The sequence below is a fragment of the Hevea brasiliensis genome, chromosome 9 (assembly GCF_030052815.1).
Source record: "Hevea brasiliensis isolate MT/VB/25A 57/8 chromosome 9, ASM3005281v1, whole genome shotgun sequence".
NCBI lineage: Eukaryota > Viridiplantae > Streptophyta > Magnoliopsida > Malpighiales > Euphorbiaceae > Hevea > Hevea brasiliensis.
This window is the reverse complement of record NC_079501.1, coordinates 6860746-6887104: the sequence shown is the minus strand read 5'-3', so window position 1 is coordinate 6887104 and position 26359 is coordinate 6860746. Positions and strand designations below refer to the sequence as shown.

Sequence of the window (26359 nt, the reverse complement as noted above, 5' to 3'; positions counted from 1 at the left end):
TGTAGAGAATTGAAGTAGTTTTTTAAAAAATTTTCTAAAAAAAATTAAAAATAAAGTTTCCTGTTCATATTTATTAATTTTTTTTTTATTTTTAAAATTTACCTAAAATTTCAAAAATAATTTTAAGTTTTGCACGTGGCTAAGTAGGCGCCTCCTCGATTATTCCTCACTGAGTCAGGACGATAACGCGACTCAGATGCCTTGAACTGGAAATTCTGCTTTTTCTGAGGGGTGAGATCTCAAGAAATAATTAGTCGAGGTGAGAAATCCCCCTTCTAGCAGTTGTTTGGGAAACGAACATAAAATTTCATAGAGAAGGCCAGGCAAGAGTAGGGGCAGTGTGTTGTGCTGCAACGTTGACTCCATAACGTTGGCTGGCTTGGATGAGAATAGAGCAGAATTGGGCGACCGTGGCTTTTTTTATATATTTTTTTTTGGGTCCTTTGTTGAGTTCTTTTTGCTTTCAAGTCTAGCAGAGCTATCTTGAGTAAAAAATTTCCATCTCCACCATCATCCTTCTCGTTCTCTTTTGTCTACATCATCACGATGCCGTCCTTCGCCATGTTCCAAGAACTGCTCGGCGATTTCATAGTCAAACCCTTGCTTCAGTTCTCAGACGACATCAATTCAGCTTTCTTGATGAATCTTTATCCGTAAAATATGTACAAGATAACGACTCCGAGATTTCATTAGGTTTTCCATCGTTTTTTTTTTTTTTATAACAAAAAGTTTGTTTTCTAAACAGAAAACATTGACATTTTTATAACAAAAAATTATACTATAACTTTTTTATATCTAAAATTAAAAAATTATTTAAATAATATTTATTTAAAATAATAAAAAATTAATTATATTATTAAAAAAATAAATAAATATCACATATTAAAAAATTTTAAAAATAAAATAAAATTTTAAATATATTTTATTTAAGATGGTTTGTGGCGAGATTCGATTTACTTTGGGCCAGGTTCGAATCTAGTGAGTCCGATCCATTAGAGAACGGATGTCAGACTGGACTATATCATCATCCATTCCCTCACGCTTCATCAGTCTAAGTCTAACGAGGCGAGAACAGAGAACAAGCAATTGTGAATTCAACTACCTCACTTTCAAGGGATAGTCACTGGTCAGTCAACAAGAGGCAAACCGAGAACACAGACCCACAGGCGCAACCAGCCAACTTTCCCGACAATAGAATGTATGCTAGAGAATCATCAAGTTTAGCTGAGGAAACATGCACCCCCCAGTCGAGCCAATTGTCTCACCTAATAGTCCAAGGGGATAACTGTTTCAGAATCTGCTCCCAAACAGTTGTAAATATTTATTTTCAACTCCAATGACAGAAACAGTTCTCACATGGCAGTAACCTTGTGAGAATCATTGAGCTGATTTGGACTTCATGAATAATTCATTGCTAATGTTGATTTAACACAGTTAGTGTTGGAGAAGGTCAAACAACGTTCAGCACCACTCTTGCATAGCAGTTGCCTGCCAGAATTAGCAAAAGGAACCTTTTAGGAAACCACGAGGCTACAATTGCTTATGAAATCTCCCGTGCAGCCTAACAGTGCCAGTAAGAGCTCGTGCAACATTTTTTCCTCCTCTTGGACTCGTTAAAGACTAGTTTTTTCAATCAAAACTGACTGTTGAGCGTAAGCGTAGACTATTTTCACTTGTCAAGAAAACAAACGACTTGCTCCTTGTTTGATTTTTGCCGGCTTGCTGGCGCTGGACTGCCACCAATTTATTTTAAATACTAATTTAAAACTAAAGTAATACACATAAATTATCTGTATTCCCTCATTTCATTCATTGCGCCTTCGTTCCAAGCTAGCATAACAAACTCCACTTTTCTTTTATGAAAATATATAAAAGAAAATTACTATTTAAATTTTATCATTTAGGACTCAATTTTGCTATTTTAAAAAATTATATTAATATATTTAACGAAACGAAATGTTATAAATTAAAATGCATAAGAAATTCACTGAGAATGGTACGTAGTGAACAGAATGGAGACGCTTTTCCCTTCACAAAACATGAAAAAGTTTCTAATATTGACACGTATTATTAACTCCATTTTAAAATTTTAATAATCAAGTTGTAAATAAAAAATTTACGACAAAACAATTAAATAATAATAATAATAATAATTACTCTATTTTCTGATCGCCATTACAGTGCTGGTGCTCTATTGTTTCCTGATCACTGGAGATTTCTTAAAACTACCTTTTGGCTTGGACTTAATATTTAACTTAAATAACAAAATTATGCTTCCTAAAAATTATAAAACTGGGAACTTTCTCATTACTCGAGGGAAAAAATTTTTATAGCAATGAATTGGTACAAATTAAACCTACCATCAGTTATCTTCGCCTTCTCATGATTTCGCCACCACAGGCTTTACTCTATGTCTGCTCCTATTTACCCTTGGCTTCTGCTTTTGTCCACTCCTTTTGTGCTCCTCTCTTTCATGAGGATCCACATCTTCAAATTTGACTGGCTTAATAATCAAACCCGGTTTTTTCACCACCTGCGCAGAGTGCATTCAAGTTAAGAATATTAAGCAGCAAAAGTGTTGCACATAGGCTGTTGTTCAGTCCCATAATATTCTCCTAGAATAAATTCTATAAAGAACGAATTTGTATTGGGTGCAAATTTGCAACAAGTCACTCACTTCAGGCCGATTAAGAGCCCCAACTGCTGTTGCAGGATTGAAATCAGGCCCAATAGGCATACGTATGCTATGTTCAAAAACCTCCTTGGACGTAAAAGGGTATGGCAATGTTTTGGCATGCAATTTTTCTGCCTGCAACATCCAAGTAGAAATGAACCAATTCATTAACTACCAGAAATAGCAAAATATTTTGATCTAATGCACGACAAAAAAAAATCAGCAATTACTACAATACTTCAATGCAAGCAATTTGCTGAGTGGTTTCTCAAACGGTAATCAATCTCATTTACTTTGACATGAGAAGAACAAACCAATCTTTGATCTTCAACATCATTCCACAGTAGTAATCTTTTCCCAAACATGCCTTTATAATTTCAGATACAATCTTCATATTTATTTTGTTTTTACATTAGATTTTCTTTTAAACTAATTAGAAATCTAAATTCAATAAAAAATACAGTAGCCTTGCTGAGTGAAACATAAATTTTAGGTTGCTTACCTTTTTGTCTAACTTCTCTGAGATAATAACGTGTTTAAGATGTGCATCCTTTCTTTTCTTAAGAGCCTCCTCCCTTTTCCTCTTGGCAATTTCATGCTCTTCCACCATCCAAGAAGGCAATCCTTTCTTCTTCTGTACATGAGTCCACTGGCCCCAACCAGGAAGTAAGACAGGCTTTTCTGGCTCAGGATTTTCCTCATTCAAAATTTCCTCCTTACTCTTTGTAAATTCTTCTTCTACATCATCCCCAGCAAAAGCCTCACGTATAAGCTCTTCTTGAGAAGGGAGTTCATAAGACCTTTTAGGGCCTGAAGATAAAATCCCATCCACCATTTGCCCTTCACCATCTGTATCACTTTCCTCACCTACTTCCTGCAGAGTTCCCAAGATAAGAGGACATAAATGTAAGGAAACGCCCATCACAACAAAAGAGGGATACAAGAAAAGGTCATACCCCTGCATCTTGATTTTGCATAACAGGTTCAACAACCTTTGGAGACCTTCCGATATTGGTGCCCACTTCATTTTGGCTTTTCATCTGCTAATTAAATAGAGTCAGTATGAATACACCCATTTCTTCCGTCAATATGAAATTTATTAATATGTAAGATGAAGGTAAATTTTAACCTTTCTCCAGGTGTCTGATGCAAAAATAGCAACTTCATAGGTTGTCTTGGGACCTGCGTCTTCAACAATATCGTCAAAACTCTGTGAACCAGAAACATGTTAGTTTTCGAAATGAAGTAAAAAGACTCCAAGAATGCCCGAAACAATCCAGAAACCTCATTACCTTAAACTCAGAATCCCGTCGAGTCCCAGAATCCTCACTAAGCAAAACAGAATTAACATTAACATCCTTCTGCACAACATTAGTTCTGCCCAAGCCAGAATAATCTTCTTTGTCTCTGAATTCATCTTCACTATCACTACTACTGTAATTATTGTCTGATTTTATCTTATTATTTGGTTCTGTAACCTGTGTTTTAGATGCACCAAACACTCTTCTACCACTCACATTGCCTACTTGGGTATTTTCTGCCACATCTGTATCTTCCAGCTGCTTCAATGACGATTCATACTCTTTTAGAGCAAGCTTAGCTTCTTCTGCAGCTTCTTCCTTCCTTTTTTTCAATCCCCGTACCTATGCCAAGCAAACCAAGAAGACAAAATAGCAGCAAACTTTATGCCCAGACTAAAAAAAAAAACCTAAGAATTAAAAGCAAATGATAAGGACAGGAAGAGCATATTATATTTTTTTTTTATTTTTGTGAACTCCACCTCCCCTTCCTCCACCCTCACCTGGGGCACCCAAACATTCACACACACGCGCGCGCGCGCACGCACGCACACACACACACACACACACACACACACAAAACCCACTGGAGCAGGAAAAAGAAATTGAAGAACACATAAAAGATGCACATACACATAATTTACAAGGAATGAAGCAGAAAAACTCAACATTACCATGAAAGGTAAAGAAAGCACTCCTGAATTTGGCACTTCATCATCCTCTTCTAATATTTTAAGTGTCTTTTCTTTTGCTTTTGCCAACATCTTAGATGCCCCATCATGGTCAGAATCAGCAGAAATTTCATCAACTTCCTCATCACAGCTTTCATCGCTGCTACTGTCTTTCATAGAGTTCATTTTCCTAGTCAAAAGAGCATGCTGGTGTAGTTGTTCAGCTACAGCTGCTCTAGTACCTTCGTCTTGAACATTTAAACCACGCTCTAAAATGCGTCTTGCCCACTTTGAACGGTTTTTATGCTTCAAAGTCATGCGTTCCTACATCAAATATAACAAATTAAGAATAAATTTTCTAGTTCCTCTAAATTTTACTATTGGAAAGAGCGAAAGACCATTAATCTTTAGAATGCATTTTTTGGTAAAATATAGCGTAAATTATTAATCACCTCTGCCCGTTTGAACTCTTGCTTCATTGCTTGTTCCTTGGCTGCTTCTGGATCCATAAGCATTTCTTGAGATGATGCTTTCGATCTATCTTTCTTCAACATGCGGTGATAAACTTTGGATTTTATTTTTTTTATGCGTTTCATCTTCACTTCATGACGGAAAAGAAGGCTACGCATTTTAGCAATATTATTCCACTTGTCTCTAATATCTTCAGCAGATATCTGCCATGAATCATTAACACAAGAAACCACAAATTATTAAGCCAGATGCCACAAATAGGGTGCAGTTGCAGACACGTGACACACACCAATGCTATGACAACAAGTTCAGTAAAACTTAACAAAGTAAAATCAGTTTAGTTTGCAGAAAATCAGGGTTTTCAAAAATCTTGTTGATATTCATTGGACTTGAATGATAATGGACTAATATTATGCCTACGTGATGCCCCAGCAAAAGGTACGCAATGCTGCACTCAATTCTGGGAAACACCCTTAATTGAGTATGCAGAGAGGCTTAGAAGCAGCAGGTGACACCAAGTGACCAAAAACTTTCAAGCCCCCTAAGACATTCAACTTTACAATTCAAAGAAGACTCCAAGATGAGAAATCTGCCGCTAGTCCGATAAGCACTAAAATCAGCAAATTTATCAGTGAATCACCTCATCTCTTTTACTAATAACAGTTTGATTTTTCATACGAACTAAATGTTTCCCTTCAGCAATTTATGGTTCAGCAGTGCTTCGGATTTATTTTAACAGCATTTCAAAATCTACTGTAAATTACCAAATGTTACCATCTTACTGTTGGCATGCAGGGACCTTCAGTTCCCTGAGAATCACACAGCACAAATGCGTATTTACAGGTACTAACTCACAGATTTCCAAATAATACTCGTAATATATTTTATGATGTCTGGCTGGGTTTGAAAATTTCATTGCAAAACAAGAAAAATTATTCAACAAGATGTATCACATATGCACATTACTAACGTCTTTTATAAGTAGACACAATCACAAGGAATTCTACTATTCTAGTGATCATTCTGATGTGTGATAAAAGATTTCAATACATGAACCAGTCAACTTTTTCTTTTTAGTACTGCAAAACTTATATATGGGCATCCAAACATTCTTTTAGAAAAGGAAGCAAAATAATCATGTAATACATAATTTTTTTAACCATATTCTTAATATGTAGTAGCTTAGAGGAAAGTTATGACTTGATTAAAAAACTTAAAAAAGAAACTCACAAGTAGTAATAATGTAGCAATAAAAGAGAAGGGGGAAAAGAAAGAGCTAATAATCAGAGTGCAAACAAGAGGCATAGGTGACTATAAACAACAAAAGCAATGAACTTAGTGAACCAAGGAACACCTGCAGCCTCCATACCTTATTTAATTCAAGAAGTCTAGCCCCATCTTCTTTGTGAGCTTCCATAACCTTGTCATCATAAACTAATGAAGCCATCTTCTTCTCAAACTCTGTTCTAGGTTCAAATTCAGAAGCTATTGCTCCCACAGTAGAAAAACCAAGATCTATATCTCTGTCAAAAATAATAGTAGGAGCCTCTCTATTCCTTTTAATTAAGGGCTCCCACTTTGTAATATCTTTCTTTGAGTGCTCATAAGCTGCCTTTCTCTCCAACTTGTCTCTAACTCCCTTCGGAAGTGGACCTTGCAGAGGAGCAGACTTCCTCTCCATCTGATGTGTTCTCTTCCGAAGTTCGCTAAAAACTGATTTCCCCTGAAGACTTCCTAAAAGATCTTCAATAGTAATGTGGCCATCACCATCTAAAACATCACGACTTGGATTATATTCAGACTCGGGATATGCCTCAGATATGACAACCTTCTTCTTCTTCTTGCCTAACAATATTATTATGTATTTGAGGTGAGTCATAATATTACAACATATACTAAAAAACTTGATATAAAATTTCTACAACATATTCACTTGGACATGTTTACACCTTTTCCATTTGTCTACTTTAAGTAGAATAAGCATAAAGGGATAGAGACTTTGACTTGGCTTGAACTGAAACTATAAGAAAGTATTTTGTGTCTTCATTCATTTTCTACTAGCAAGTTGATTGTTGTGAACTACAAATCATCCAGTAAAACCACATGCCAAAGGTGATACTCATTAAAAAAAAAAAAGGACCTACCACCAAATAAAGTTTTAAGCTGTTGTAGGAGTACAAGTGCTTTCCACTCGAAAAGCATTGATGTCTTCAGACTTTATTTTAAAGTTTTAAAAATATTCAAAAGATATAAGAAGGTGCATGGAGCCATGGACATAGTTCAGTTTCATGTAGGCTAATATCAAATTCTTTTATCAGCATGGTCAAGTTTGTTGATATAAAAAGATATACCCAAAAACAAGTGCACACTCATTCACACAACTGTAACTTAGAATGACAGCTAATTATGAGTGCGAAAATGACCGACTCTCAAATTAGGTGATAGTCTCAATAAATTTCAAATTGCCTGCTTACATTTTAGGGTTTCCAACAAATAGTAAAACAGGCCTCTATGAATAAAAATATTTGATTCAGCATAGTTAACATTGAGCAACAAAATAGCTATACCCTCAAAAGCCTCAATTGGCATTCCAGTGATTCCTTGCAACATCCTTGAATGCCTTTCATCATCTTCCTCTTCAACATCATCATCAAGTTGGTCTAAATTTTTCCTTTTAACATGAATATTCTCAGCCTTGTTCACATCACCATCATAGTCACTGTTATCATCATCATCATCTGATTGCACATTCTCATCCTGCATGAGATGGCATATTATGGATATTGCTAAGAATTATAGACATGAATTGGAAAGACCACAAATCAGTAGATGCTACCAAGTAACAAACAAGCACATCAAAACATATAAATATAGCTAGAGTTACTTCCTAATACTAACATATAACTTTACCATCTGACAAGTAATGGATATTAATGATAAATGATTTCCAGCCCTGAAAATGTATACACTAATCTGCCCCCAATTCTTAATTGAATACTTTTCCAGGTGGATTACAGCAGCATCACATAAAAAAACTCTGGTTCTAAAACTTATAATGCATCTTCCAAATCCAACTCACTTAAACTTCTGAAGGAAAAAACAAATCTAACGGACAAATTTTTACAAATTGCAAAGACTGCTAAATTTCCATTTTCCTAGTCCAAATCTTTGGCAAATTAGTGTGCAAGAAAAATGATGTACCGCCCATTGCATTATATAATGTCGATATACTTCAAACAGACAAATAATATGGCGGGATAAGGAAAAGAAACCTTGAATTGCTTGGGTAGCTTGTACTCATAATTATCGACAGGATCGTACCGACGATTCTTCCTGGACTCCTCTTCAGGCACCTCTTCCTCGTATTCATAGACTTCGTTCCCCTCATCAAATACAATATCTTCGTCTTCCTCGCCATCGAATTGGTCCTTAGGGTTTATGCGATCAAGCTCCTTAAGCAGCGCAGCAGGCAAACGAGGACCAGTCTTCCTATTCTCTCTCTTATCAACTTTCTTATTCTTGTTGATTAATGATTTGCTTTTGGTCATTTTGTTGGCCTTCCCTGTTCTCTGCTTTGTGTCGTCTCTCGCCTTTCTCTTCTTGTCTGCCATGGCTGTGTAAGAACTGATTGTAAGGTGTAAGAATAAATTCCGACAAAAAAAAATCCTGATATTTTACTCAAATCACCGACATAATTCCCTGCAGGTACAGGGAACCCAGAAAGCAGTGAACCCACTCACCTGCGAGATGAAGGAAAATTTTATTCTGGATAGAACAGCAGCTGGTGGATTGCTTCTTGGCACAACAACAAAGGCAGGGAGCAGCGGCGGATGAGCGACAACTAAGAGATGAAGGAAAGCAATGAACAGTTTTTATGCGGATGGGATGCAGTAAAGAAGATCAAAGCCGAGATATGAAGTAGGCAAGCCCTTGGGATTGGGATTGGGTTTGCCTTTCAACACGGGACTCAGAGAGAAGAGATCTGAGAGACTGAGGAAATAAGAGAGATTTTTAGGTTTTGGTTATGTTTCGATGGTTCAACGACGTAGTTTAGTTATTATGCAGACAGAGCGTCTTGATTTCTCGCTCTTGTTGGCTTAATATTGGCTTTTAAAATTTATATAAATTTAAAATTTTTAATTTTAAAATTTATATAAATAAAAAAATTTTTAACCTTATTTATATTTAACTCCATGTATAATTTTATAAAAAATAATTTTATTTTTATTATTTAAATTAATTTTAAAATTTATATAAATTTAAAATTTTTAATTTTAAAATTTATATAAATTTAAAATTAAGAAAAAATATTATTAATTTATTTATTATTTATAAAAATATAAAAAATATATTTATAGCGACAAATTAATAATTCGTTGCTAATAATATATATTGAAGACAATAATATTTAGCCAATACACATAAATTCATTGTTAATATTATTTTGTGACAAATAAATATGTCGATAACAATTTTAAAAATTGGTGCTTCTAAATATTATCATCGTTAATTTTTTAGCTATAGAAAATTTATCACTAAATCCTTTTTACGAGGTTAATTCTAACATATATGACATTGTCACTTATAACTTTTAACGACGAAGTATTTGTCACTACATAACTAACCATTTCATTTGTTAATATTATTATAATTAATATAAATTAAAATTTTAATATTATCTTAATAATAGTTCTATTTATACTAAAAATATATTATAATTTTTTCTTAATATAGTAATTCTATAATTATAATCTTATAAGTATTATTACTTTTTAAACTAATAAAAATATTTTTATAAATATTGATAATATAAATTTATATTTTTTCTTTTATAAATTTTATTTTTTAAAATTATTTTACAAAAATTTTGTTTTAATTTTTAATTTAAAATTAGTCAATAATATATTTATAACACATATAATATAATCTATAATTTAAAAAATAAAAATATTTATTAAATATATTAAATTATTAATATATTAAATAGTTTTTAAATTTTTTTGTATTAAACAAAATGACGATATAAAATTTTAAGATATCAACATAATAAAAATAAAAATTTTATAATAATAATACTAAAATCAGTCTCTACGCTTCCAATTAAATATCTACTAAATGAATAAAATTATATACCTATAAATGATAGTTCAAAATTATATCTAAAACTTTTAATTCTATTTTGTCAAAATTTATATATTATTAATCGAACCAATAGAAAAATAAAATTTAAAATATTTTAGTAACTCAAATAAGAAAAATTTAAATTTTCACTTTAACAAATACCAAAAATATATTATAATTTTTTTATAATATTACAATATAAATTTTTAATAACAATAATTATTCATACACCAATTCAAAGTAATATTTAAAAAAATTATTGAAATTCATAAAACAAATTTTAATTAAAATAGTTGATTATAAATACAAAAATAATCATAGTTATAAGAAATTATCTTTACTTTGACATCTCTCATAGAAAATTGATGATTTCATTGTAATAACATTAAATTAAACATATCTAATTTCAATATATATATATATATATATATATATATATATATATATATATATATATATATATATATATTAAAATTATTTAAATAATTTTAATTTTAGTAATTTTGACCTATTTTTCTTATTGATTAAAATAAAATTTTCGACTTTAGTTCATTTTATTAATAAACTTAATTAATTTTATTCTATAATTTGGATATTAAAAAAATCTTTTTTCTTTTTCACGTGCTTATTAATATTTCAAATTTATTATTTTACCACAATAAGAATAATTGCAATCCGCTTTATTTGAAAAATATTTAGAAAATTTGATTTTCATAATTTTGAATTAATGCAATTCTTATACACATTAAATGTGAAAAAATTTAATGGACTCAAATAAAAATATAGTGATACAATAGATTTTTAATTAAAGTTTAAGATTTAAATTATCCCAAAAAGTAGGTTTACTTATATTTCACATAATCTATATTGTATATAAATGTGGGGAGGGGAACATACCTTTGCTAAAAAAGCCATTTATTATTTTAATTAATTATAATTATATTTTTATTATTTAAATTAATTTTAATATTTATATAAATTTGAAATTCTTATTTTTCGAGATCATATAAATTTAAAATTATTAATCATACTCATTCTAAACATCAATTAAATATAAAATTTTATAAGTAACTAATTAAAATAAGAAATTAATATATGAAAAATAAAAAATATACTTAATTTATAATCCACATAATATATAAACATGGGAAGTGGGGACAACAGATTTGCTCAAAATATCATAGTAATTTAGCATTATAATAATAAAAGACTAAATTTAATTGATTGTGTAATTTAAAATTAATTATACTATAAGAAATTAAAAGTAGTTTTAAAATAGATAGGATTTTTTATGATATCAAAAAATAAAAAAAAATAAATAAGTATAAAAATATTGGAAAATTATATTAAAAAATTAAAAAAAAATAATTAAGTTAATTAAATCGTGGAAAAAAACTTTTTTCTATTAGAATTCTATTTTAAGTTTATAAGCATAATTATATTTTAAAACAATTAACTTATTTGTAACATTTAATAATTATTTCCCTTATGATACCTTTAATAATTATAATATTACCGCTATTTAATTATTTATGAAATTATTTATCTCATAAAATTTTTTATTATAATTATTTGTAATAAGCATAACTATTTATATATCCTTATTTAGTTGAATTTCCACATCCCTGTTCATACTTAGATTTGAGTTTTACTTATAATTATAAAATTAAAATTTTAATTATAAAACTTCTATAACAAAAAAAAAATGTATTTTAATTTACAAGCATTCTTAGTCTATGCAAATCTAGCCAATTACATAGTTAGTATTTTTTTTCTTCGAAAAATATGTTAGCTGTACACTATTTTTTAATAATCCTATTATAATACTAATAAAATTCTAACACTAATTTAGATATCATAAAATTTTGTATTTATATATAAAAGTCTTAATTTAATTGGACATTTATAATATATAATACATGAAATTTTCTCAAAATTTATAATAAAAAGAAATCTTATGCTCTTGTAACACCTCTAATTTTTAAAATAGTTATTTATGTATAAATATTAATATTTTATTTTATTAAAAATTTGGGAAATTGTTTGAAATTTTTCTAATTTTAGAAATCAGGTTTGATTTTTCAAAGTCAATAAACTTTGTTGATTTTTTTCAAATTAATTTAAAGACCATATGGTAAACTAAAAATATATTTAGGCTCCACAAATTTTATAAGTTTTTTGAAATTTTTTTGAAAATTTTGGGCTACGTTTTTTATCTCAGGGCATAGTAAAAATTTAATTTTAAATATTCCGAATCGAACCGGCTGAATCGAACTAGACCGAGTCGGATCGGTCCAGTCCAGTCCCCTCTCTTTTTCTCCTCCTTCCCGCGTCGCGCCTGCATTCCCTCCCTGTCTCTCGCGATTTCTCTCTCCTCTTTCCTTCCCATCTCCGGCTACCGCCACCCAGCCCTTCTCCACACGCTGGCGCACCACCTCCACCTTTCCCCGTCGCCGGCCGCCCTCCATATCTCCGAAAAAGTCACCCTTTTCTTCCCTCTTCGCTCGCGTAGTGCCTTCTTCTTTTCCGGCCAAAATTCGGCCGATCCAGCTACCAATTGGATCGGGTCTTATCCTAAATACCTTCTACTCGTTGATAGCTTTCCATAGACATCAAAAACATAAATTTTCATCGAGTATATTGTCCAATTTTTATCCGGGAAGTTTTAGCTTATTTTGATTTTTAGGTTAAATTTCTCCCAAACTGGAAACCCAACAGAAAATCCGAGAGTACCGACGTGCTCTACACGACGAGAGCTTCGCGATGATATAAATTTTAAAATTTTTCGACACTGAAATTTCGGTGGGTCCCGCGAACTTTGCAATGTTTTTCCGAGCTTCATTTGAGCTTAATTAATTCCATAAATATTTTTTTCTAACTCCTAATATTGTGGGCTTCGCGTAGGTATCCTTTCTTCCCGGAAATTCAATAGTTGCTTAGATCTACAATTTCGAGCCGCGCAGACAAGCTATTAGAAAAACTTCAGAACCGGGTCGAGATTATAGGCTATCCCACCATTTTTAGACGTCCCGAACGTGTCTCAAGCGTAAGAATTGGCATAGGTAAACCCAAACCTAATTTTTCTTAATTATTTAGTGCCTGATTTCGATTAAAAATCTATAAAATATTCGTGATAGGTTAGAAAATTATAATTCATTTTGGATTAGCTTAGTAATATTGCTAAGGATCGCAGGGTAAAATTTTAGAATTTTTAAAGATTGTTTAAGTGATTTTTGCTAAAAAGTTGGTTCTGAGGACTAAATTGTAATTTTTTTTCAGCTTGTGAGTTTTGATTGATTTGGAGGGCTCAGGAGGGGCCATATGTTATTGATGTATTGTGATTGTGGGAAATTGAGAATTAGAAGTGTTGTTTGAACCCTTTTGTAGGTTGGATGGGTCCTAGGTATAGGAGAAATTCTGTTGGATTTTTGGTAAAACCTTAGGGCTATCTTTTGATTCTCTACAGCTTTGTTTCAAGTTGTTTATTGATAAATTCTGATATATTGTTTTGATGAGCTGGGACAACCTTCTTTCTCCGCTCAGCCATCGCAGTAACCTTTAAAGTGTTGTGAGTAGATATTTATTTTATTTATAATTTTAATATTATTATATTTACGACATGCTCATGCATCACTTATACTTATATTTATATAGTTAAATATTAGGCATGCCCTATTTTGCATTTTATACTTGATGATATTTACTTGGTTGCTGTGTTTGATAATCCGGAGCTGTATGTGTGAGTGAGTGAGTGTGTGTGTGGTGTATATTGATATGGGTAAGACGGGCAAATCGGCCTGAGCTAGTCTTGCTTGGGACCCGGTCCTTTTTGAAGAAGTCGGGGTGAGTATGGTTTTGAGTTGATCTCGCTGATCCCCGCATATGGATTATTAAGCAAAAATCCGGTTCGAGTTGATCTCGCTGACAGGTATTGGATTAAGAGAGCTGGATAGGGGGATTAACTCCCCATATATGTATGTGCGAGTATGAATATGACATGAGCGCATGAGTGCTCCAGATTATCTTCGTTGTGACATGACTTGTATGAAGATGATGCATTTTCACTTATAAGGATACATTAAAATTAGATAGTTATATAAATTGTAAGAAAAATAAATAGTTACTCTCTAAGTCGAACGCTCACTCCTGTTCACTATTTTTCCAGGTTACAGAAGAGCTTTTACTTGTGTCTAACCTACTTTCATTATCACAGATGTATTTATTATTAATTTTACATTTTGCACTGTTAAATATAACTTCTAAACCTCCACATGTGTGGGACCATAATATTTGACTGGATTGTAATGTTTATTAATTCGGGGATTATAATTTATAAATTTTATGTGTGTATAATTGTGTGGTTGGTTACTTATGATATTTGAGGGAGCTGAGCTCCTATTAATTTTATTTTGGAGTTATGGATAATTAATGGGTGAGCTGATATCCCCAAATGTATTTTACTGAGATTACAGGTCGGGTGAGTCAATGGCTTCTTATTAGATGATCAATTTTATGGTCAGACTTTATCTGATTAGTCACTTAAAATAGGGCTTGACATGGGCTAGAGTTTAATTAGGCTTATTACGGGCTTCAGGGGCCTTATGATGACCCAAGTCCTAGTGCCGGTCCGACCTATAATTTAGATTGTGACAGCTCTAAACTATCTCTGTATATTTATATTTTCTTTATTAATGTAGTTAACTCGTTTCAAAAAATAAAAAGAAACTAAAAAGTTACGAAATGGGAGTTAAAATGGTCTATGCTTAGGAATTGAAAATTGGAGAGAAAGTGTGAATTTCATCTAATCCTCTATATTGTGTTTGATGGTAAGTGAAAAACTATTTTAAGCAGTTCTATGTAGTCATGTTGTTTTTAGATTTTTCAATAGGAGAATAGGATTTTTTTTTTTTTGAAATACTATTTTGTTTTTTTCACTTAGATACTATGTTGTTTTTTTTACTCGATTGGAGAGGAGGATTTTTTTTTTTTTTTAAGTGCTATTTTGTTTTTTTGTTTATATAAAATCTTCTTTTAATTTGAATTGATAAAACAAATTTTAAATATTTAACTTTTAATGAATCCATTGAAGCAAGTGATTATTTTGTTAATTGAAATTAAGAAATGTACGTTTGTTTCAAGAGTGTTATATGTTCTTAATTTTGTTGTTGTAGATGTTAAAGAGTTTTATTGGCAATATAATTCAAGTAAGATAGGATTTTCATCTGACTTTAATTACTTAATGTCACTTCCTAAATTAAATGATATAGTAATTTTCTTTGGATTTATTTATTTTTTATTTTTTTATTCTTGATATAAGGTTGAAAAATAAGAATAAAAAATTATTAATTTTAAAATAAAGATAAGTATGTAAAAAAAATAATAAAAAACTGTAAGATTGACTTTTTTAATATAAATATTTTTATGTTAATTTAAAAAAAATTTAGGTCTAAATTTATTTCGGATACCAAATATATTATATTCATTATTTTAATTGAAAATTAACATATCTTAAATAAAATAAGAATAAAAAATTATTAATTCGAAAATTTTTATTGCATTGGAATAAAGTCTAACAATGAATTTAGTAGTATTCAAATGGGGTTTATAAATTTAAACTTGATTAGAATTAATTTAACCGCCTATAATTTTTATGTATTAAAATTGATATAAGAGTCTTGTATTAAATATTATTAACTCAATAACTAATACAATATGATTGTATAAAAAAAAATTAATATTTATTTATTATGTACCCTTAAAATTACAAATTGATGCTTTAAATTATAAATTTGCTTTATTTTGATTGACTAAAAAATAATATAGGAATTAATTATTATTTAAATAAATATTTAATTTGATCGATTAAATTATTTTCCTACTTAAATTCAAATCCTATTTTTATTAAGAAATATAATTATCAAGTTTTTTTTTTATCTACTTAAAATTTAAATAATCAATATATGTTAAGAGAAATATAAATCCTATTAAAAATATTTTAATTTGCTTAAATACTATATGTATTCATGTATTTCAATTTGTAAATACAGTATCTAATGAACAATATAAATATTTAATTTTTTTATAAAATTAAGTTTAAAAATAGTAAACCATGTAAGTATCCAGTTAATTATTTTTGTTTAAATAAGAATTCTAATATAGGAAGAACGACTTTTAATTTTCACTAATTTTTTTTTTAGTTGAGGTAATATCTTTGAATGCATTTGATTTATTTTTATTAGCAAAATTAAGACGTTATATAAAATTTTACTTGAATAAGATTCCTTTTTATAAATTTTGTATATTTTGACGGAAAATTTCAGTTAATTTTAAAGTTTATTAGTTAATAAATATAATTTTTTTTATGAAAAAAAAATCATGTAAAAAAATTAAATCACAAATACATATAATAAATGTTGATCACGTGCATTGCACGTAAAATCAATACTAGTACTGTTGAGTCTCCGTTTTCAAATTAAAAAAATGGACATATAAGTTCTTAAAAAATAATTTAATAATTATTTAAGCCCACAAAATAAATAAATTTAATTATAAAACTTTTATAATTAAGTTTATAAATAAATTGTATTAATTTATACTGTTAATAATTAATAGATTCGTTTAATTTGAGAAGGCTTTAAGTGACTATTAAACTCTTTTTCAAGAGTTTAAAAGAGTTTTTGCCTTTTTTTTTCCCTTAATGCTAAATTGCCACAAATCAGAATATTAACATCATTTGAAACAAATAATAAAAAAAAAAAATGAAGGATTCCAAATTTTAATTAGGAAAGAATTAGAAAAATATGAGGGAAAAGTATTTTTGAATCCTGATAAAGTAATTACAAAGAATCAACCAAATCTGCAATAATATTTTTTCGTTATAGTAAACCATAGAAAAATAAGTTAAGAGTAAATACTAAGTAGTAATGCATAAAGGAAAAAAAGGACTCAGGTTCTTGAATGTCATACAAGTTGATAATCAAGAACTGGAGGAGGATAAGATCGACGAAGCAAGAAGGAGAAGAATATCGATTTTCACGGGGCAGAGTATTCATTAGAGAAAGTGATGTTGCCGTGAGTCTCCTTTAATCAGTCTTGGTACCTTGTTAGCTTGTAACAAAATGAGAGAGAAAGTGAGGTCGGTGACTTATTGGCTAGCTACTCTAGCACTCAAGTTAAAGTTTGGTTGAGAAATCGTTTGAAGAATGAAAGATAGAATTTAATAATAATTTTGGAGTAAGTATGCTTGATTTAAATTTTTTTCTCATATTTATAAACTAAAAGTTAGAGTCATTGAAATTAATTTTTAGAATCTCGTCATACTCTATTATTGTCCTAAAATTCTCACATACAAATCTGCTCCATTATTGACTTATTCTACAAGTGCTTGGCTAGGTGTTGCTCGAGTATTTTGGTCGAGCATCCAATCTTATTATTGCTCAGATTGCTTCACATATATGTTTGCTCAGTTCGAACTTGGCCAAGCCATGTGATGTTGAGACTGGTTATCCCTCATGACTTATTAACTGTAGTGATCTTTTGACCGAACGTTTGACTCTTTGACAATTATGCTTACTCTTTGACCAAACACTAACTCTTTGATTTAGTGTTGGGCTTGTTATATTAAAAAGTCTTCTTCTCTTATGCATTGTGAACTTCTACTCCATCCACAGAGTAGCGATAATTTAGAATTTTCTTTTAATTGTTATATAAAAAAATAAATAATAATAAATATAATTTTAAAATTTAAAATATAATATTGATATTTTATAATTAAATTCAATGAAATTTAATATATTGATATTATTAAAAAAACTTATTATTGCTATTAAAATATGTCTACATATAAGTGTGCAATTATATCATTTTATTTTAATAAAATTTATTATTAAAAAAATACACTAAAAATTGTAAAAGTAAACAAATTTTTAAATACATAATATGTTTCTTATTTTAATTAATTATAAATTTTATTAAAAAGAGGGTTTATATATATATATATATATAGAGAGAGAGAGAGAGAGAGAGAGAGGGTTTCCATATGCTTTGACTATTGGAAGTTTGATGTATGCAATATTGTGTACTAGGTCGGATATCGCATATATTGTTAGTTTGACTAGTAGGTATCAATCCAATCCAGATTTGAAATACTAGATAGCTGTCAAGAATATCCTTAAATACTTAAGAAAAACTAAGGATTTATTCTTGATATATGGAGGTGGAGACTTGCAATTGGATGGTTATATTGATTCTGATTTCCAATCAGATATCGATGATAGAAAGTCTATCTCTAGGTTTGTGTTCATTTGTAATAGAGGTGCAGTCAGTTGGAAGAGTTCCAAACAGAGTACGACTGCAGATTCCACTACCGATGCCGAGTATATTGCTGTATCAGATGCTGCAAAAGAAGTTGTTTAGATATAAGGAACCCCGGTCTCACTAGAAACCCAAACACATAGAAAGGCCCTATCATATTATCAGAGAGATAGTTGGGCAAGGCAATATAGCCATGCAGAAAATAGCATCAGCTGAAATATCCAGCTGATTCATTCACTAAGTCTTTGTCACAAGCTCAGTTAGACCAACATCTTTAGAAGATGGGTCTAAGGTATTGTAATGAATGACTCTAGTGCTAGTAGGAGATTGTTAGTAGTATGCCCTAAAGCATATCATTTAGTATGTATCTTGTACATATTTTTTTAATAAAAGATATTTTCACTTTTCCGTTTACATCATATATTTATGTGTAATAGAAAATGTCCATTGATATTTTATTAGAAATTCTATTCTTAAGTTGTTAAGAATATGAGTGACAGTATTTCTAGCACAAAGTATCATAAATAGGTTGACAATCGAGGATACTTCACAATAAGGACATGACTTATCCAGAAAGATTGTAATCATGTTTGTTCCCAAGTTATTTATATGAGATGTAAATAAGATAGAATGGTGAGTCTCATGCTATATAACAAACATGATAGGCACTTATACATGATAAGTAGGTCAAACCAGTGACATTTATGATAAGCACATGGAATTTACTCTTGTCAATGCATTGTCATAAATCATATCAGTGCATATAATCTTTAGACCTGAGATAGTACAGTTATCTTGTATATAGGTGGTTTGAGTTTGATACTATTTTCATACTTATACTGTGTATGGTTATATGAGCATGTGTTGGCTCCTACTAGTTATATATGGAGGTAGGTGTTGATTAAGATGGAATCTGTTTCTCTAAGTAAATAGGGATAAAATCCTATGTTCATTTAATTGTTCTTGATATTTCAAGTTCCTGGCCAGGAGAGATAGATTTATTCAGAAAATAGTTTATGATGAGAAAATCTTTTTAATCAAGAACTGGAATTAAAAGAGAACATAATATTCATAGCAAATGGGGTTTGACATAAACCATGACTCTAGCTCAAATTGAGATTTTGTAATAGAGAGATTCCAGCACATGGTAACATATGATTATAGATTCATTTAAGGTAAACCTTATTACTATTTGGGTGGCTATAGCATGCTATGTTAGGTGTTAACCATAGTTTATAAGGTGCATAAAATGATTTAGAGAAATCATTTATAGTAAGAAAGAGTTCTGATGATATTAAGAGTTGATATCATGTCTTATTGCCAGTTAGTTGTCACACCCTACTCCCCTGTAAGATGCAATATGATCCCGTAGTACACCTAATGAATTACCGTACTTTGCTTACCGATAATCCATTAAATATACTACAAGGGATTTTAAAACAATTTTCATGAAATTTAAATCATCGATTAAAATCTGGTGTTATAAAATTTTTTTCAAAATTTCGAAAAAAGTGCCGGTTGTATTTTGAGAAAACAGTTCTTCAAAACCTGCAAAGAACACACTCCTAATATGTTTTCTCAAATACAACTTCAATAACTTCATTTGAACCCATAATTCAAATCTCAATAATCAAATCAATCTCCTCATAAAAGAAACATTTCATTGATTACAAGACTCAAAATTAATATTACAAAACTATTCAGATAAATGAAATCCCAAATTTACATTTACAATAATTTACATTTAATTATATACCAAAATATTTTACAAGAGTTTTTATACAACTGCTCAAATAATTTACATACATATTATTACATGCATACATCAAAACCTATGTACATGGGTATACCAATGATATACCTGGAGCTGATCTGAATGTGTCTTCAAAGAAACTTACTCACTGCTCTATGCTCTTCTTACCTGCGACAGCATACAAAGCTATCGCTGAGTGGTGAACTCAGTGGTGCACAACTATAATTTAAAACATAGTACAATATATATTGACAAAATTTACAGCAAATAATTTGGAAATCTGAATACTCATCAAATTCCAAAACTCAAAATATTCCTTGTCAATAATGTAAATCATTTATATAAAATGACTTTGATCACGAAATTCAATTTATCAAATCATAACTAACCATTTAAGGTAATTCCAACAAAATCAATTATACATAAATCAAAATTGAAATCACAATTCTTTACTATTCAAAAACATTATGTATCTCAAAAACCATTCTGTATTTCAAAAACTACGCTGTATCTCAAAAACCATGCTTTATCTTAAAAATCATGCTGTATCTCAAAAATCATGCTGTTTCTCAAAAATCATTCTTTATCTCACTAACTATGCAAGACTAATCCAAAAGGGCCATATTCGAAGTGATTCTAACTCCCTATGGTCGGGGAGGTCGAATCATCATGCACAGTACACATCACAATAATGAATCTTCCGCAAGGGCTATAACGATAAAAAACTTAAATCTAACCTCAAATCAGAGGAAAATCTAAGCCTGTGCACGTACCATGGTAATCAAAACACAACTAACTCCATTGTCTTCTCAACAAATGAGAGAGACGGGTAATAAGCTAGTCAAGCATTTATAGTGAGATATAAAAAAATATCACGATCCTTTTAGTGAGCATAAATCACAATATAATTCGATTCAAATTCAATTCCAATATCCAATAATTTTTATGTTTATCACAATTCAAATCATAAATTTGCATTTTTCCATGAAAATTACCATCACAATTCAAAATATGTTCTATCACAATTTTTCAAAACATAATTTATTCAATCCATAACAATGCTTAATACTTGTGGAAATACCATTTCACAAAGCTAAATTCATACATACTATAACAATTTCAATAATCATTGAATAAAATCCAATGCTTGTTAAACATAATACATAAGAGAAATATGTCATTTAATCATATGAAATATTCAAAACAAAATCAGTTAAAAACTAGTTATGCACAAACCTCTGATAACTGTCTCTTGGCTCTGGCTCAGTGTTTCCTTCCCCTTCCCTGAGTCTTTGCTAACTGAGAAATACAATTTTGAAGTATTTCAGTGTTCATTTAAACTGTCTCTAGGAATAAGGTTCAATAATTAATTTATCGAATTCTATTATTTTCTTAGTCAACCTAAGATGTCAATCCTCGATGCAGTCTAGGTAAATTAGGTTTTAATGTTACCAATATATCACATTTGTAGCCTTTTAGTATTGGTACATGTTACCGAATTCATTTCCATGTATATTATGTTTTATTGCAATTTGTCAGATCCCGGTATACTAATTTGACCTAGCCGGATGACCTAGTTCCCTCGGCTTTCGGGTTTCGGTCAAAACTACAAACTTGTAGATCTATGTCTTATTGCACGCGGGGAAAAATTTCAGGTTATTCTGAGTTTACTAGCCCAAGTTATGGTCATTTTACTATTGCTGGTCAGAATGTACCAAAATTGGTCACTTTAGGTCATTTTAGGTTCGGCCAGTTTTTGGACCCGAACTTGTGCAAGCTGTTTGACTTGCTTATGGTCATTTTTGGGCTTTAGTATCTTCATAAGACTTGTAGATATATGTCTTAACTATTCATGGTCAAAATTTCAGGTCAATTGGACCTATTTTGAGTGAGTTATGGCCAAGATACTAACTGCTGTCCAAATGGTCAATTTTCAGGCCTTAAATGCACTAATCCGGATTTGGTCACTTTTCAAGTTACCTTACAAGCAGAATTTTGGTAAGCTTTCTTCATGAAAGTTGGCACATTTTGTGCCTAGTTTCACCTCCAATTGGTCTCACACCAATTGGAGCCACACACTTAAGGTTCTAGGCCCATAACATAAACTGCCCTATTGCATTTTATTCATTACTCATCAAATGACACTTTTAAAATTTACCAACTAAATATTCATGCCAATTCTGGTTTGTACCATAACCTAAACACAATTCACAACATATTGTTGGTCATTTTGGCAGCTTATAATCACACTCAATATGCACCATATAGTACAGAATTTTTCAAGCTCAAATTACAACAATTCAATCACCTAACTTAGCTCATTTACATGTCCAACCTCACACCATCATACATATACACAAGTTGCCATAACAAGTACCACAATTCAACATTAATATTCCATAAACTAAACATGAAATAACATCTTTATGGTTCACCAAACCAAGCTGCCGATTCATACATTACAGTCCATTAATTTCCAAGCTTCCAAATTCAAGTACACATTCACATATACTAAGTATACATCACCCAAATTAATTCCTACACACATAAACATTTAATCAACCCTTTAATCTACCATTTACAAGTAAGAATAAACTGTCCTCAAGAAGTTTCCATGGCTGCCAAAAATAAACATCTCCCTTAGAACATCAAACTCCAAAATTCTTTCCACAATTCAAGTACCCAAAACCTCCTCACAAACTTTAATGAAGCAAGCATCAAAAATACCTACTTACCACTTTTGAAACTCTTTAAAACTTCACTAAAACTTGATCTTCTTGCTACCTATCTACTGCCCAAGTGGTGTAGAACAACTTTAGTGAAGGAATCAAGTGGAAAAATGGCTTAGAGATGAGAGAATGGAGCTTGCATGGAGCTTGGAAGCTTTGGCCATGGAGGATTCTTTCAAGAGCATTTCGGCTGGACTTTGGGAGGTTGAAGAAGATGGATTATTTCTGTCCAAAATGAAGGTTAATGGTTCACTTAAGGGAGTTAGTGGACCACTAAGTGAAGTTTAATATTTATTTAATCTTAAATTCCCAAATTCCCACATTTAACCCCTTACTTTTGCTATTTAATTAATGTACCATCAATTTAATTTTTCATGACATTTTCCAAGTGTAATATCATGTATTTTTAATAGAAATTAAGGTCAAAAGACAACTCTAGGTGTCAAATGACCACAATGCCCCTGTTCGGGTTGCATTCCCGATTTTTCGGTAACACCGGGTTTTGTCCATTTTTCGATTTCTCACTTTTCTTTGTACTAATTAATTAATTTTTTTTTGATATTTCTAATGGTATTTATACTTCAATAGGTGTCTATTTAAGTCATAAAAAATATTTTTCAGGGTTCCCCGCGGTCCAGGGCTAGTCAACGGTCCACGCCGCGACTTCCCGGTGCGGTTACCCATCGCTAGGGTTCTCGGCTCGTTTAACTTGGTTACATTTATTTGCTATTATTTTTCGTTTGTTTTTCTTGTATTTTCTTTTCTTATATTTCATTATTTTATATCTCCTCACTCATATCTAAGTGTAGTTCTAGGCATCCTAGCTCTCCGGACAACACTGGTCACTGGAACAGTAGAACGCACTACCGAACTTAGGGGTGTTACATTAGTGATGAGCCTAGCAAGTCACACACATGCACAAGTAATCACCAAATTAAATATGATTTAATTAATTAATTAATTAAAGAGTTTAATTGATTAATTAAATAGGTTTGGTTTGAATTAGATTGTAAAGTCTCTAGCATAGTTTGAAACCAAATCTAGGTTATTGGATGTATAATATAAGTTAAATTTATATTTAAAGTGTTTAAATATGAATTTAATTAATGAGAAATTAATTAATAGAGATTAATTAATTAATTTATATTTGATATAAATTGATTAGAAGAAGAGAAATAATTATTTTGGGTTGAGAACTCAAAATTAAGACACAGGGGCAATTTGATCATTTCATAGGGTGACATGTGGCACCATGAGATGGTGACATGTGGCACCATGAGATGGTGACACATGGCACTATACATAAGCTTGTCATATGTCTTTTAATCATGTAAGATGATTAAAATCAAGATTAAATATAGGTTTGATACTTGGCACAATGTGATTAGATTAATTAAACCTATAACCAATCAGAAGGTGACATGTGACAAGAGTTTTAAGTGGTGACTTAGCTATATAAGTGTAAGGATATAAGAACAAATTACACAACCTGCTCATTATCTTTGTGCCGCTACCCTTGGCTGCCATTCCCTTCTCTTCTCTTCTTCTTCTTCTCTCATCAATTCAAAGAGATTAGTAAACAATCTCTTGAATTAAAAATACTATAAATTATTTATAGTGTCCTGTTTACATCTGTAATATCTTAAAAGGCAAAACTTGATTTTTTTAATTCATAGAAAAAGCTTTAGAAGCTGTTCAAGGGCTGCCATAGGTGATCTTGGTGTGAACAAGCTAGAGGGACAACATCTGGTGTCCTAAAGCGCATCCCAAAGGTGACAAACACATTGTAGTGCATCAAGAGGTTAGTGCACTTATTCTTGATCTAATCTAGGGTTTTTAAAATTAATCTGATTAATTCTAAAATCTTAAATGATAAATGTATATCCAAAAACATATTAAAAGAGTTTTAATATGTTGTTTATCATTGAAATCAAATAGATAAAAATAAATTTTGTATGATGCATGTAACCCCAGGTGAAAAATTTTGAATTCAATGATGTAAACTTGTGTTTTTCGTTCTTCCGCTCCTACATGTATAATTGTGTGGTTGGTTACTTATGATATTTGAGGGAGCTGAGCTCCCATTAATTTTATTTTGGAGTTATGGGCAATTAATGGGTGAGCTGATATCCTCAAATGTATTTTACTGAGATTACAAGTCGGGTGAGTCAATGGCTCCCCATTGGATGGTCCATTTTATGGTCAAACTTTGTCCTATTGGTCACTTAAAATTGGGCTTGACATGAGCTTAATAATGGGCTAGAGTTTAGTTAGACTTATTATGGGTTTTAGGGGTCTTATGCTGACCCAAGTTCTAATACCGGCTCGATCCATAATTTAGATTGTGACAGCTCTAAACTATCTCTGTATATTTATATTTTCTTTATTAATGTAGTTAACTCGTTTCAAAAAATAAAAAGAAACTAAAAAGTTACAAAATGGGAGTTAAAATGGTCTATGCTTAGGAATTGAAAATTGGAGAGAAAGTGTGAATTTCATCTAATCCTCTATATTGTGTTTGATGGTAAGTGAAAAACTATTTTAAGCAGTTACATGTAGTCATATTGTTTTTAGATTTTTCAATAGGAGAATAGGATTTTTTTTTTTTTTGAAATACCATTTTGTTTTTTTTCACTTAGATACAATGTTGTTTTTTTTACTCGATTGGGGAGGAGGATATTTTTTTTTTTAAGTGCTATTTTGTTTTTTTGTTTATATAAAATCTTCTTTTAATTTGAATTGATAAAACAAATTTTAAATATTTAACTTTTAATGAATCCATTGAAGCAAGTGATTATTTCGTTTATTGAAATTAAGAAATGTACGTTTGTTTCAAGAGTGTTATATGTTCTTAATTTTGTTGCTGTAGATGTTAAAGAGTTTTATTGGCAATATAATTCAAGTGAGATAGGATTTTCATCTGACTTTAATTACTTAATGTCACTTCCTAAATTAAATGATATAGTAATTTTCTTTGGATTTATTTATTTTTTATTTTTTTTATTCTTGATATAAGGTTGAAAAATAAGAATAAAAAATTATTAATTTTAAAATAAAAATAAGTATGTAAAAAAATAATAAAACTGTAAGATTGATTTTTTTAATATAAATATTTTTATGTTAATTTAAAAAAAATTTAGGTCTAAATTTATTTCGGATACCAAATATATTATATTCATTATTTTAATTGAAAATTAACATATCTTAAATAAAATAAGAATAAAAAATTATTAATTCGAAAATTTTTATTGCATTGGAATAAAGTCTAACAATGAATTTAGTAGTATTCAAATGGGGTTTATAAATTTAAACTTGATTAGAATTAATTT

The 26359-nt window shown here is 30.3% G+C and overlaps 1 protein-coding gene across 2 annotated transcripts; it reads right to left on the bottom strand.

The window, feature by feature from the left end:
- Positions 1–2136: 2136 nt before the first annotated feature.
- LOC110637545 (uncharacterized protein C57A7.06) lies at positions 2137–9132 on the bottom strand. 2 transcript variants are annotated; one of them, XM_058152630.1, is made up of 12 exons: positions 8855–9132; positions 8387–8738; positions 7682–7871; positions 6484–6959; positions 5096–5317; positions 4647–4967; positions 3967–4317; positions 3804–3884; positions 3631–3714; positions 3177–3548; positions 2678–2809; positions 2137–2533 (listed from the first exon to the last, which is right to left on the bottom strand). In XM_058152630.1, exons 2-12 carry the CDS (start codon positions 8723–8725, stop codon positions 2381–2383), a joined length of 2721 nt encoding a protein of 906 aa, XP_058008613.1. In that variant the 5' UTR covers positions 8726–8738; positions 8855–9132; the 3' UTR covers positions 2137–2380. The 2 variants fall into 2 exon arrangements, with proteins under 2 accessions (XP_058008613.1, XP_058008614.1); XM_058152631.1 differs by having other exon boundaries at positions 8387–8727; positions 8855–9118.
- Positions 9133–26359: the final 17227 nt, after the last annotated feature.